The 13,760-nt window shown below is 37.8% G+C and overlaps 1 protein-coding gene across 2 annotated transcripts; it reads left to right on the top strand.

The window, feature by feature from the left end:
* Positions 1 to 6,469: 6,469 nt before the first annotated feature.
* LOC128216427 (uncharacterized) lies at positions 6,470 to 12,391 on the top strand. Of its 2 annotated transcripts, none has more exons than XM_052922988.1 (8): positions 6,470 to 6,753; positions 8,933 to 9,316; positions 9,632 to 9,824; positions 9,988 to 10,169; positions 10,498 to 10,674; positions 10,926 to 11,105; positions 11,340 to 11,478; positions 11,792 to 12,391. In XM_052922988.1, exons 1-8 carry the CDS (start codon positions 6,711 to 6,713, stop codon positions 11,892 to 11,894), a joined length of 1,401 nt encoding a protein of 466 aa, XP_052778948.1. In that variant the 5' UTR covers positions 6,470 to 6,710; the 3' UTR covers positions 11,895 to 12,391. The 2 variants fall into 2 exon arrangements, with proteins under 2 accessions (XP_052778948.1, XP_052778949.1); XM_052922989.1 differs by lacking the exon at positions 11,340 to 11,478 and adding an exon at positions 11,584 to 11,614 and having other exon boundaries at positions 11,792 to 12,390.
* Positions 12,392 to 13,760: the final 1,369 nt, after the last annotated feature.

The raw sequence follows: 13,760 nt of genomic DNA, 5'->3' as shown, positions 1-13,760 counted from the left end.
ACTGACTACCGTTGTGATAGAACCAGAATATCGTTAAGCTAGAACCTAAATGCTGTTATGCCCGTACCTGACTACCGTTGTGATAGAACCAGAATGTCGTTGTGCTAGAACCTAAATGCTGTTATGCCCGTACCTGACTAGCGTTGTGATAGAACCAGAATATCGTTAAGCTAGAACCTAAATGCTGTTATGCCCGTACCTGACTAGCGTTGTGATAGAACCAGAATATCGTTAAGCTAGAACCTAAATGCTGTTATGCCCGTACCTGACTACCGTTGTGATAGAACCAGAATGTCGTTATGCTTGTACCTGAATGCTGTTATGGCCGTACCTGACTACCGTTATGATAGAACCTGAATGTCGTTATGCTAGAACATAAATGCTGTTATGCCCGTACCTGACTACCGTTGTGATAGAACCTGAATGCCGTTGTGCTTGTACCTGAATGCCGTTGTGCACGTACCTGCATACCGTTGTGCTAGTACCTGAATGCCTTTGTGCACGTACCTGACTACCGTCGTTCTTGTACCTGAAATCCGTTGTGCACATACCTGACTACCATTATGCTTGTACCTGAATGCCGTTGGGCACGTACCTGACTACCGTTGTGATAGAACCTGAATGCCGTTGTGCTTGTACCTGAATGCCGTTGTGCTAGTACCTGAATGTCGTTGTGCTAGAAACTGAATGCCGTTGAGCACGTACCTGACTACCGTTGTGATAGAACCTGAATGCCGTTGTGCTTGTACCTGAATGCCGTTGTGCTAGTACCTGAATGTCGTTGTGCTAGAAACTGAATGCCGTTGAGCACGTACCTGACTACCGTTGTGATAGAACCTGAATGCCGTTGGGCACGTACCTGACTACCGTTGTGATAGAACCTGAATGCCGTTGTGCTTGTACCTGAATGCCGTTGTGCTAGAAACTGAATGTTTTTGGGCACATACCTGACTACCGTTGTGATAGAACCTGAATGCAGTTGTGCTTTTACCTGAATGCCGCTGTGCTAGTACCTGAATGCCGTTGTGATAAAACCTGAATGCTGTTGGGATAGAACATTAATGCCGTTGTGAACGTACCTGAGTTCCGTTGTGCTTGTACCTGAATGCCGTTGTGCTTGTACCTGAATGTCGTAGTGCACGTACTTGAATGCCATTGTCATAGAACATCAATGCCGTTGTGCTTGTACCTGACTAGCGTTGTGATAGAACCTGAATGCCGTTGTGCACGTACCTGACTACCGTTGTGCACGTACCTGAATGCCGTTGTGCTTGTACCTGAATGCCGTAGTGCACGTACTTGAATGCCATTGTCATAGAACATCAATGCCGTTGTGCTTGTACCTGACTAGCGTTGTGATAGAACCTGAATGCCGTTGTGCACGTACCTGACTACCGTTGTGCACGTACCTGAATGCCGTTGTGCTTGTACCTGAATGTCGTAGTGCACGTACTTGAATGCCATTGTCATAGAACATCAATGCCGTTGTGCTTGTACCTGACTAGCGTTGTGATAGAACCTGAATGCCGTTGTGCACGTACCTGACTACCGTTGTGCACGTACCTGAATGCCGTTGTGCACGTACCTGAATGCTGTTGTGCTAGTAACTGAATACCGTTGTGCTTGTACCTAAATGCCGTTGTGTTTGTACCAAAATAAAATTGTGCTCGTTCCTGAATGCCGTTGTGCACCTACCTGAATGCTGTTGTTCTTGAACCTGAATGCCGCTATGCATGTACCTGAATGCCGTTGTGCACGTACCTGAATACCGTTGTGCTTGTACCTAAATGCCGTTGTGCATGTACCTAAATGCCGTTGTGCTAGTACCTGAATACCGTTGTGCTTGTACCTAAATGCCGTTGTGCTAGTACATGAATACCGTTGTGCTTGTACCTGAATGCCGTTGTGCATGTACCTGAATGCCGTTGTGCATGTACCTGAATGCCGTTGTGCATGTACCTGAATGCCTTGTGCTTGAACCTGTCTGCTGTTGTGCTTGTACCTGAATACCGTTGTGCTTGTACCTGAATGCCGTAGTGCACGTACCTGACTACCGTTGTGATATAACCTGAAGCCGTTGTGCTACTAACTGAATGGCGCTGTGCTAGTACCTGAATGCCGTAGTGCACGTAATTCAATGACGATGTGCTTGTACCTAGATGCCGTAGTGCACGTAACTGACTACCGTTGTGATAGAACCAGAATGCCGTTGTGCACGTACCTGACTACCATTGTGCTAGAACCAGAATGTCATTATGCTAGAACCTGAAGGCCGTTGTACTTGAACCTGAATGCCGTAGTGCACATACCCGAATGCCGTAGTGCCCTGTACCCGAATGCGGTTGTGCTAGAACCTGAATATCGTTGTGCACTTTCCCGAATGCCGTAGCGCTTGTACCTGACTACCTTTTTGATAGAACCTGAATGCCTTTGTGCTAGAACCTGAATGCCGTTGTGCACGTACCTAAATGCCGTTGTATTAGAACCTGAATGACGTTGTGCACGTACCTCACTACCGTTTTGAACCTAAATGCCATTGTGCTTTTACATAAATTCCGATGTGGAAATACCTGAGTGCAGTAGTGATATAACCTGAATGCCGTTGTACGCGTACCTAACTAACGTTATGATAGAACCTGAGTGCAGTTGTGCTTGTACCTGAATGCCGTAGTGCACGTACCTGACTACCGTTGTACTAGAATCTAAATGCCGTTGTGCTAGAACCTTATTGCCGAAGTGCACGTACCTGACTACCGTTGAGATAGAACCTGAATGCCGTTATGCTTGTACCTAAATGCCGTTGTGCAAGTACCTGAATGCCGTTGTGATAGAACCCGAATGCCGTTGTGCACGTACCTGAATGCCGTTGTGATTGAACCTGAATGCCGTTGTGCACGTACCTGACTAACGTTGTGATAGAACCTGAATGCCGTTGTGCTTGACCTGAATGCCGTAGAGAGCGTACCTGACTACCGTTGTACTAGAACCTAAATGCCGTTGTGCTAGAACCTAATTGCCGTAGCTCACGTACCTGGCTACCGTTGCGATATAACCTAAATGCCGTGTTGCTTGTACCTTTATGCCGTTGTGCTAGAACCTGAATGCCGTTGTGCTAGAACCTAAATGCCGTTGTGCACGTACCTGGCTACCGTTGTGATAGAACCCGAATGCCGTTGCGCTTGTACCTGAATGTCGTTGTGCTAGAACCTGAATGCCGTTGTGCACATACCTGACTACTGTTGTGCTAGAACCTGAATGCCGTTGTGTTTGTACCTGAATATCGTTGTGCTAGAACCTGAATGCCGTTGTGCACGTACCTGACTACTGTTGTGCTAGAACCTAAATGCCGTTGTGCTAGAACCTAATTGCCGTAGCTCACGTACCTGACTACCGTTGCGATATAACCTAAATGCCGTGTTGCTTGTACCTTTATGCCGTTGTGCTAGAACCTGAATGCCGTTGTGCTAGAACCTAAATGCCGTTGTGCACGTACCTGACTACCGTTGTGATAGAACCCGAATGCCGTTGCGCTTGTACCTGAATGTCGTTGTGCTAGAACCTGAATGCCGTTGTGCACATACCTGACTACTGTTGTGCTAGAACCTGAATGCCGTTGTGTTTGTACCTGAATATCGTTGTGCTTAAACCTGAATGCCTTTGTGCTAGAACCTTATTGCCGTTGTGGACGTACCTGAATGTCGTAGTGCACGTACCTGACTACAGTTTCGTTAGAACCTGAATGCAGTTTTGCTTGTACCTAAATGCCTTTGTGCAAGTACCTGAGTGCCGTTGTGATAGAACCTGAATGCCGTTGTGCACGTACCTAAATGCCGTTGTGATTGAACCTAAATGCCATTGTGCTTGTACCTGAATGCCGTAGTGCACGTACCTGACTACCGTTGTACTAGAACCTAAATGCCGTTGTGCTAGAATCAAATTGCCGTAGTGCACGTACTTGACTACCGTTGCAATAGAACCTAAATGCCGTTGTGCTTTTACCTTAATGCCGTTGTGCTAGAACCTGAATACCATTATTCACGTACCTGACTACCGTTGTGATAGAATCTGAATGCCGTTGTGCTTTTCTCGTAAATTATTTTAAGATCAAGTCCACACCGTGCAATGCAAATTTGTCTCTTACAATGATAAAACTCAAAGGGAGGCAAAGGAAGCAGATTATTAAATTTAAGTCGTAGAAGGGTTGTGTGAATAGTTAAAACTTTGAAAATGCGCGATGAAGTAACATCCAACATTATGTTTTATCATTAAACTTATATAGCAATTCATTAAATCTAATTTTAAGCGAGTTTATTACACTCCTATGACAATGAATCGGTATCGTATTGGAATAGCGGTGATGTTGGTAATCGAAACTTAGACTGGTATGGAACGAGAAAATTGTCAAAGAACAACTTTATTTGTGAGTTTGCAATGGGTGTTAACATTAAGGGGTCAATGTTGAGCAAAACGACAAACTTGTTTACCTACATGACGGAAATTCATTTCATTAGTAATTATAATTACGATTAACAGGCAGATGTCAAGTCAAACTTTGGTTGTCTACGGAGGACAGAGAATGGGATGCCCGGGATGATTTGTTGGCACCGGTTTCCAACGCGTCAAAGATTGACCAAATTTGCGACATTTCGTACTTTTTCAACGTAACCAAATCAAAACCGCTACTGGAATGCAAATCCCGTGTAATTCCTGTATCAAAAGGGCTAGGAGGTTGGTTCTGGTCCTGAAATTTAGCACTCTCGATTTTCTACGTAACGCCGCCATCGGCGCATCTCTGATGTCATTGCATCACCGTTTCCATTCGCCTTCAAGGCTATTTTACACTCTAAAATGCAGCGAAAAATGCCTAAAACTGGGGTGATCAGTGTCGAACATATCTCAGCATCCCTGCACTTGTTGCGGCTGGGACCAGTTTTCAATTTAGGGGACGCTCTAACCTACAACATGCACCTGCTGTCAAAGTATGACCAAATTTGCGACATTTCGTACTTTTTCAACGTTACCAAAACAAACCCGGTGCGGGAATGCGAATCCCGTGCTACTCCGGTACCAAAAGGGCTAGGAGGTTGGTTCTGGTCTTGAAATTTAGCACTCTCGATTTCCTACGTTACTCCGCTATCGGCGCATCTCTGATGTCATTGCGTCACCGTTTCAATTCCCCTACAAGGCTATTTTACACTCCAAATTGCAGCGAAAAATGCCTAAAGCTGGGATGTGCGGTGTCGAACATATCTCAGCATCCCTGCACTTGCCGCGGCAGGGACCAGTTTTTCCAATTAGATGCACCTGCAGGGATGCCCGGATGATTTGTGGGCACCGGTTTCCAACGCGTCAAAGTATGACCAAATTTGCGACATTTCGTACTTTTTCAACGTAACCAAAACAAACCCGCTACTGGAATGCGAATCCCGTGTAATTCCTGTATCAAGAGGGCTAGGAGGTTGGTTCTGGTCCTGAAATTTAGCACTCTCGATTTTCTACGTTACGCTGCCATCGGTGCATCTCTGACGTCATTGCGTCACCGTTTCCATTCGCCTACAAGGTTATTTTACACTCTAAAACGCAGCGAAAAATGCCTAAAGCTGTGGTGTGCGGTGTCAAATTTATCTCAGCATCCCTACACTTGCCGCGGCTGGGACCAAAACTCAAAATCAACCATTCGTTCATATTTCAAAATTATTCCATTTTTTCATCTTTTGTGTTCAGAATGCACTTGTATTCTCATGTTTACTCATCATATACGTCGGAAGGCAATATTTTGCTTCGAATGAATATTTAAAACCAAGATAAATTATATTATATATAACAATATTTCTTCACCATTTTAAATGAAACATAGCGCAGTCTATGCCGCTTGTGGAGTCATGCCTTCAGTCTTTTTACTAGAGTTTGATTGAGAGTTTAGTTTCTTAAAACACTTCGACAATCCTTTTCACAATACGGCCGTCTGACGGAGCACTGTCAAAATATTATTTTGGAAACAGGTTTGTCGAAGTGTTTGATGGAACTAATCACCTTATCAAACTTCGGTGATAAAACGAAGGCGGGACTCTTAAAGCGGTATAGACTGTCCTTTGTTTATTTTGAAATGGTTTAGTAAAAGAAAAGTTATCTTTGAATTAGGTCTTTATTTTAAGCAAAAAGTTGCCTTCCGACGTAGCATATATGACGTAATTTATCACGTGGTATACACACTATGTCATATATTCTAATTCATTTCTATAGCCAGTTGACAACTTTAAATTGATAAATGAATATTAACAGATATTCGCCGGCTTATACCTTTCAGAAATATTTATATATCATATTGGAAATTTTATACAAACCACTACGTCATTCAGGATATCCAATAAAAGGATTGCAGCGTCATATTAAGAAATTCTCCACCACTTCCCGATATTTGACACTGTCACACCTGTATTCATCAAAAGTATTTAATACTTTTGAGAACCTTTAACCTTATTGTCTGTGAAAAACCACTGATGACTTGTCTTTTTTTAACCATTAACATTTTGAGTAATCGGTGAAGGCATTTAGCGATTAGAAATATGTAATAAAACGTATAGTTTAAAAATTGGCATAAAGTGAAACACGGACATTTAAATAGTTCTTTGTCAAAGAATGTGGATTCCTTATTCTAAAATTCATCGTGCTTGAAAGCTGTGCATGTAGTTATAGTCATTGACAGCGAAATGATTTTTTTCGTGCAATTACTGGCTTTTTATATTGTCCATGGTATGTACAACAATTACTGTTTATTTTATTGTTATCAAATCTTTTTTACCAACCAAAATGTATTTCTGGCCTATACAGGAATTTCAACAAAATTAAAGATATCTTTTTTTATAGGTATTTAATCATGAATACTTCGCTGTGAAATACAGCTTAAATATTATCGATTTTCTGACATCGAAATCGATATTTGTATATCTATGTTTAAATTTTACTCGATTCCTTAAGAATTAAAGTAGCTGTGCGGTTGTTTCTGCTTAAAACAACGTCTCATTATAATTGACGTTATATTAATAACGTTATTGTCAATTGATAACGAAACTTCGGGAATTCCAATACAACTATGTAGTAAATATCCTTCCAAATAATGCCAACCTGTATGCATACACTATTGATGTTATTGATGGTTGTATGACCTTTGTTAATCAACATTGAGAATTTCGTATAATTCAAACACTTCGGGCAGAATACAGAATCCGTTAACTAACTCATACAACGGAGTTTGCATCCATCTATTACGTTGTATGAGTTATTGCCAAACAAAGGAAGGTATGGCTGTGAAATAATTTTATGATACGTTAGCTATAATGAAAATTCCTTAAATATGAGATGGAAACTATCAGAAAATAAATTGTTCATTTTTTTAAGCTATCTGCAGCAATGCTCAGAGTTTTAAGCATGTTGCATAAATTATTATAATGATCGTCCACTGACATTCACTTTGTTCAAACGGTCGCGTTACGTCTTCATGGAATGAATATAATTGTATAACCGTAAAAAGGACCGTTCACGTTTTGTTTTGTTTTTGTGCTTTAACATTAAATAATTGTTTTTGTATTAGTTATTAGTTCATTTTGCATGAATATAAAAAAAATTCTTATTTTGCTCAATTCTGTGAATTCTATAACTTCTTACTTCGTTTCTCTCTGGAGCAGCCTCCCTTGACTTCGATACACAAAAGTACGTAACACATTCCTACGCGCAAGCCATTCCATATTGGGAAATTTGAGAGGCATATTAAAATAGTCAGAAATATAATGAATTGAATATTACGACAGGATGCTCATCTGGTGACCTGCACCACGTCTCGTTTGATGTGTTTACATGTAGCATTCTCAACCTTACGTCTTGACGGTTATATGTTTACACACTGAACTCCACGTGATACAGGTCACCAGAAATGCGTCCAATCATATAATACCCCATATTTATCGCATGATGTTAACATGACATCAGAAAACAAAACATTTTTTTGCGTCAAAGATTCACTTACGTTTATAGGCATAAGTACTCGATTTTGATCCGGGAAGTTTTAGAATAAAACTCAGTAATAATTACAGCCTTATATAGGGTTTAAAACAGGTACATGTAGATTGTTAACTGCGAAATATATAGTTCCATTCAAGTGCACATAAATAACTGTTTGTAATGTGATACTGCGTTTGTACAAACTAATCGTTTAAACTCATTCAATTTATAAGAAAACGATGACATGATAACATTTGCATTAGGATATCTTTTTGAAAACATATATCAAGAGTTTTGGGTAGATTTAAGTTTTATAGTTAATAGCCCTTATAGATATCTGCGATGACAAAGATTAATTCAGGATCGTAAGGAACGGTGATTTTAATCAAGAAATATATTTGAAAACATAATCGCCGTTTGAGTGCTGTTTGCGATATGTCAAAAAATAGACAGAACACAGCAGAAGTTTGCTGGCTTACATAAAAGGTTACATAGCATTAATAACACAGTATTTCTGTAAAGTTAAAACATATCAGATTTGCTATAAAATCAAAAATAATATATTGCTTAATAATTGTGGCTCTAAAGAGGATGGAAATTAAATAGGTCAATATTTGAATAAGTACATGTATTTATTTCTAAAATATGAATAACAATAATATATATGTTTTTTGCAACTGCTAAAAATGAAGATATGTGTAAAAATCATATTCATGGCATAAACATGTTATGAATAAATTACTTATACGCTTGAACCGAACGAATTGTTATGGATGAAGTTGTTTGAGCCAATTATTGACCAATGAATTAAGACAGGATATGTCTTAACGATTTTTAACACGAAAACAACCAGTTATGGAGTTTCTTTCGATGACATAACTGAAAACTATGAACTTGAAAGGCTTTGTACACAAATATATCACTATATTTTCAGGGACATTTGCTCTTGGTACTTTATACAAAAGCACCGCTTCTTGTTACGGCGTTATCTCACCAGCCAGTAATTTTATGTTTTCCACATGTCCACCTGGAGAAGTAATTGCAATAAAGGACATAACGGTCGCATACAAAGCAGCGGCACTGAATTGCACTTTTGACAACGTCCAAGATCAGTTTCAACTTTGTTGTTCGAATATAACCGAACAAGACTGCCAAATGTCATATAATTTTCACCCCAATAATGCAGTTCAGTATATAGAAAAATGCAATGGTAGAAGTAGTTGCAACGTGATGGCTACTGTTGTTCTGCTACAAGATTGTAGTGGAGTACCAGACCACTATCCAAACTACATGCATATAAACTACTATTGCATACCTGGTAAGTTTGGTCATACACGTAAAATGTAGTTTATTCTTCACGTTCAATTGTGTTAAATGGCGATCCTTCAAACTACATCCAGGTATGAAAATGATTGCAAATGTATACTGACAGTGATGCACGTGAAACACTATCATATTTCATAATGTAACATTATCACTGGTAATAAATTCAAATTCGCATTAAGACAATCAATATTTAAACCTATATTTAAACTGACTGTATACAAAAAGTATGTTCAAAATGTTTGAATAAGAAACCTTTGATGAACTAAACCAGCTATTAATTTTTGATGGCGTTTTGTTCATTTTTTAGAAACGAGTATTCTTAGCATTATGTCTGGAACGATAACCTCTTCGAGCTTAGGGCAGTCGGTTTATCTGCAAAGTCCAGGTTTCAACAACGGTCAGAAGATCCCGTCGAAAGAAACTTTGTCTTGCTCTGTCCACACGTGTGATATGGACTCAACACTCTCTATAGCAATATACCAGATTGTGATGGAAAACAAGTAAAGTTACCATTCATTTGTACTTGCATTTGCAAAGCAACTGTTTATACGTACGTACAATGAGTACAATGATTTAATGTAGTTCAAATTATCAGGTTTCATTATTCTTGTTATGTAAACCCAAAAATAGTAAAAACAAATCAATGAGCGTTTATTTCTGAAGGTGGGCCCAGTGCGAACAAAGACTTTTAGTGAAAAGATCCGACGGAAGTATAATCTATGAGTGGCAATGTAAGGACAACAATGCCATGCCGGAAATATTGCAAACACTCGAACAGAATCTTACAATCCACTTGGAGAATACACTGCCTAAAGATTTGGGCTCGTTTTGGCTAGGATTTGCTGGTACGTATATCATGGATGAGGAGTTACAATGTTTATTGACTGGCACCACTTTAACAATGTCCTTGGAACAGATACTAGTATTTAAAATAATACGTTATTTTGAAACATAGCCACATACTTGAGAAATATTAGTTTAATCCGATTGTTTATTTCACTGAAGTACAAAATGCTCTAAAGAATTAACTACAAAGAAAAAGACGATAAACAAAATGATGACCATGATCAATGGTACAAATGACATGCCGAAAGGCAAACTGACGCACAAACAAACAACAAAACACATAAATTTACATTTATTTGAACATATCTGGCATTGTCTTCCATTAAGGATCCTCTCCAGATAGTAGGGTAACGGTCTCATGCACATCAGAAACGAAACAATGTCCTGATTTATCGACAACAACTTTGCAATCAACAATAGTTGATACAAAAACTTTGGAATCAACAACAGTTGAAACAACAACTTTGGAATCAACAACAGTTGAAACACCAGGTTCACCTAAAGGTAAGAAAGGTGATTTTGTGAATAAATTTGTTTTCATGCACTATAAAACTGGTACGACAACCATAAATGTTAATGACTTAAAAACCGTCATACTGAAAAATACAATTACTAAGATTTCGTTTCAAGCACCTCATTGATTTACAATGAAAGTCGTCAAATCTCAAAGTTTTGTAGGGATATTTCTTACAGTCTTTTCTAGTATTTTGTTTAAGATTGTTTAAGTTACTTATTTATGTCATGTGTTTATTCAGGTTTGCAGAAAGAAGATATTGTCATCGCCGTAGGAGGAGTAGCGGGTTTTGGTTTAATTGCTTTTATGCTTTCGATCGTTTTTATTCGAAGGAGGATAAATAAGAGAAAGGCACATCAAAATGCCGATCCCGAAACAACTGCACAGACAGCATATCGAATGCATCTTCCTACAATTGACGGTAGTGAAATAATAATAATAATAATTATAATAATATTAATGATAATAATAATAATAATAATAATAATAATAATAATAATAATAATAATAAAATGTTTTGTTTTAATTTTTTCATTCCATTCCATGTCGTCAAAGGGTCTAATATTGGTTAATACAATCTTATTTTTATTTCGATGTATCATTATATTTACCTTATTTGACTTTTATGATTAATATTTTTGTGAAAAAACTACAGAAACAAGATCAGTAGCCAAAAGTTTAAACATTACCCACGTAATATGGCACAGGGTAAACGCCAAAGACATAGAACACAAAAACCAAAAATCACAAGCAAAAAACTTGGAACAACCGCACACAACTCCACTAACAACACAGTGCGTATATATATATACATATATAATATGAAAAGCCTTAATAAACGTTCCAATAGCTTATATTTTATATAGTGTGTCTGAACCTAATATCTACCTTATTTTTAGAAACATTTGGAAGGATGAATCCTATTTACGAGTAAGAAATTTTTGTTACCTCTGCAATTGTAAAACTATTTTATTAGAATTTCCCCCAGTGTTTGCTTACAATAACTCAACTCTTCTCAAACCACGCCTATTATTACATTCAATTTGCATATATATACTGAAAGGTACTGGTTTCATGTGTAATTAGTGAGCAATCTATACATTTCAGTTCCGTTTGTTCTAATTCAACATACGGATTCCTTGGTAGAATTGCGGGTGACAGGGGCTCACACACAAGGCCTAAAAATCCTTTTCGACATAGCAACTCGTAATAAGATGGCTATTTGCCTTTACTGGATGAATAGAAATATTATCAGGGTCACATTTTTGTTTCAATATTGTTCAGATAGGAAACTAAATGTGTTTTGACCTACGTTCATCATTATATCGGCGTACACTAGTGCAGGTCGGCCACAGAACCCAGCTGATGCCAACAAGTGAATTAAAAACGTAACACCAATCCAGATGTGGCCGTAACATTGCTGCTCGTCGCCCATTCTCAAACATACAGGAAATGATTCATTCTAATGTAAAACGTCTGTCTATTTCTATTCTTGAAATATTGTTATTATCAATTTTAAAAGCCTTAGAACTCTTCAAAATGAGAATATTTTACAAGTTATACCAAAACAAATAAGTGTAGATCGTTCGCGAAATTGGGGCCAGATGTACATGTGTTGAAAAATGCAAGTCACTTATTTGCTTTCATTGAGTCTTTCTTTTTATTTGTTTATTTATTTATTAAAGTTTGGTATATATCTGCTGTTGTTGTTATTATATTTTAATACTATCAATACGCCCATTACACAGACAACCTTTGGTATATGCAAACCCATCTAAGTGTCTTTCTTACTTGTTTGACATCTTACGTCAATTCCTTGTTAAGGGAAAGTTTCTGAAATGTCTGTTATTTCAATAATTGTTTTTTACTGTGTAAAGAAAACGGAATAAGATATGACACTTTTTTAAAAAACACACCAAATTTTTTCTTCTTGTTTTGAAACATAGAGTGTTACTTTTTTGGTTTCAGATAACTTAAGTATTATTTATTGAATTCATGCATGATTTTGCACTTTTAAACTAGGTTACCAGCGCAATCTTCCGGGTAAAGATAACACGATTATAAAAATCCCCAACCCCTTTCGAGATATATCCGATTACCATTCAAACAGATGTATTGTTCGCTGAATGTAGGAAGTTCATACAACAACGACATTCCCTAGTTTATATATATAGATGATTCATGATATAAACCATACATAGTTTTTTTTGTACATCCTGAACCCTTAATTCCGTTTTGAAAACAAAACAAAACAGTGAAATAGTTTTATCTCGTTTTTTTAGTTTTAGCGTTCTGGAGGGGATGTCACCCCCTGAGTTCGCAAGTGATATATAAGTAGTAAGTACTAGATACTGAAACAAATACGACACATATGTGTATACGTTCGGTTGATAAAATGCGATCATTTTAATATAGGATTTACATCGAATTTGTGTTTGCAAGTATCTACATTGTTAGTGTTGAAGTTATTTAACTTTCGTGCTCATTGCATGGTGAACCTTTTTTACTTATGCCTTATGGAGTGATGACATACCTGTAAATGATCAGTTTATCAGTTTCAAACAAACTAAGGCCGTTGTCTTAATTCATTGTAATGAAATTATTTCGCGCTTCTTAAGGAATGTTCTAATATAATGTATATATCATTCAATCCGGCAGTACAAATTAGGTTTGCAAGTTTGAATTTAACTTCTAGTGACACGCCATTCTGGCTTACTTGTATCTAGTTTCAACAAATCGTTTAATATGAAGTTCACACCGTACAATCTTACAAATGAAATAGCTCAAAGAGAAGCAAATCAAGCAGATTATTTAATCGTAGAGAATGTGAATAGCTTAACTTTGCAAAATGCTGGATAAAGTAAAAACAAACATTGTGTTTAACTACTTATGTGAAAAACACTGATTATAGATTGCAATACCTAATTTTAAACTTTTTTACAGAACAGAACAGAGGAGATTGTTTATTATCTTTTGCATATACAGCATATCGATGATTTAATAAAAGTTAAGGCATAACGCCAAGTGCATGTTAGTAAACCTTCATAAAATAAGCTGAGAGCGATATGTTAACAAA

Source organism: Mya arenaria, chromosome 14, assembly GCF_026914265.1.
Source record: "Mya arenaria isolate MELC-2E11 chromosome 14, ASM2691426v1".
In the NCBI taxonomy this organism is placed as follows: domain Eukaryota; kingdom Metazoa; phylum Mollusca; class Bivalvia; order Myida; family Myidae; genus Mya; species Mya arenaria.
The sequence above is the reverse complement of the archived record's forward strand: the minus strand, read 5'-3'. Positions and strand labels throughout refer to the sequence as shown.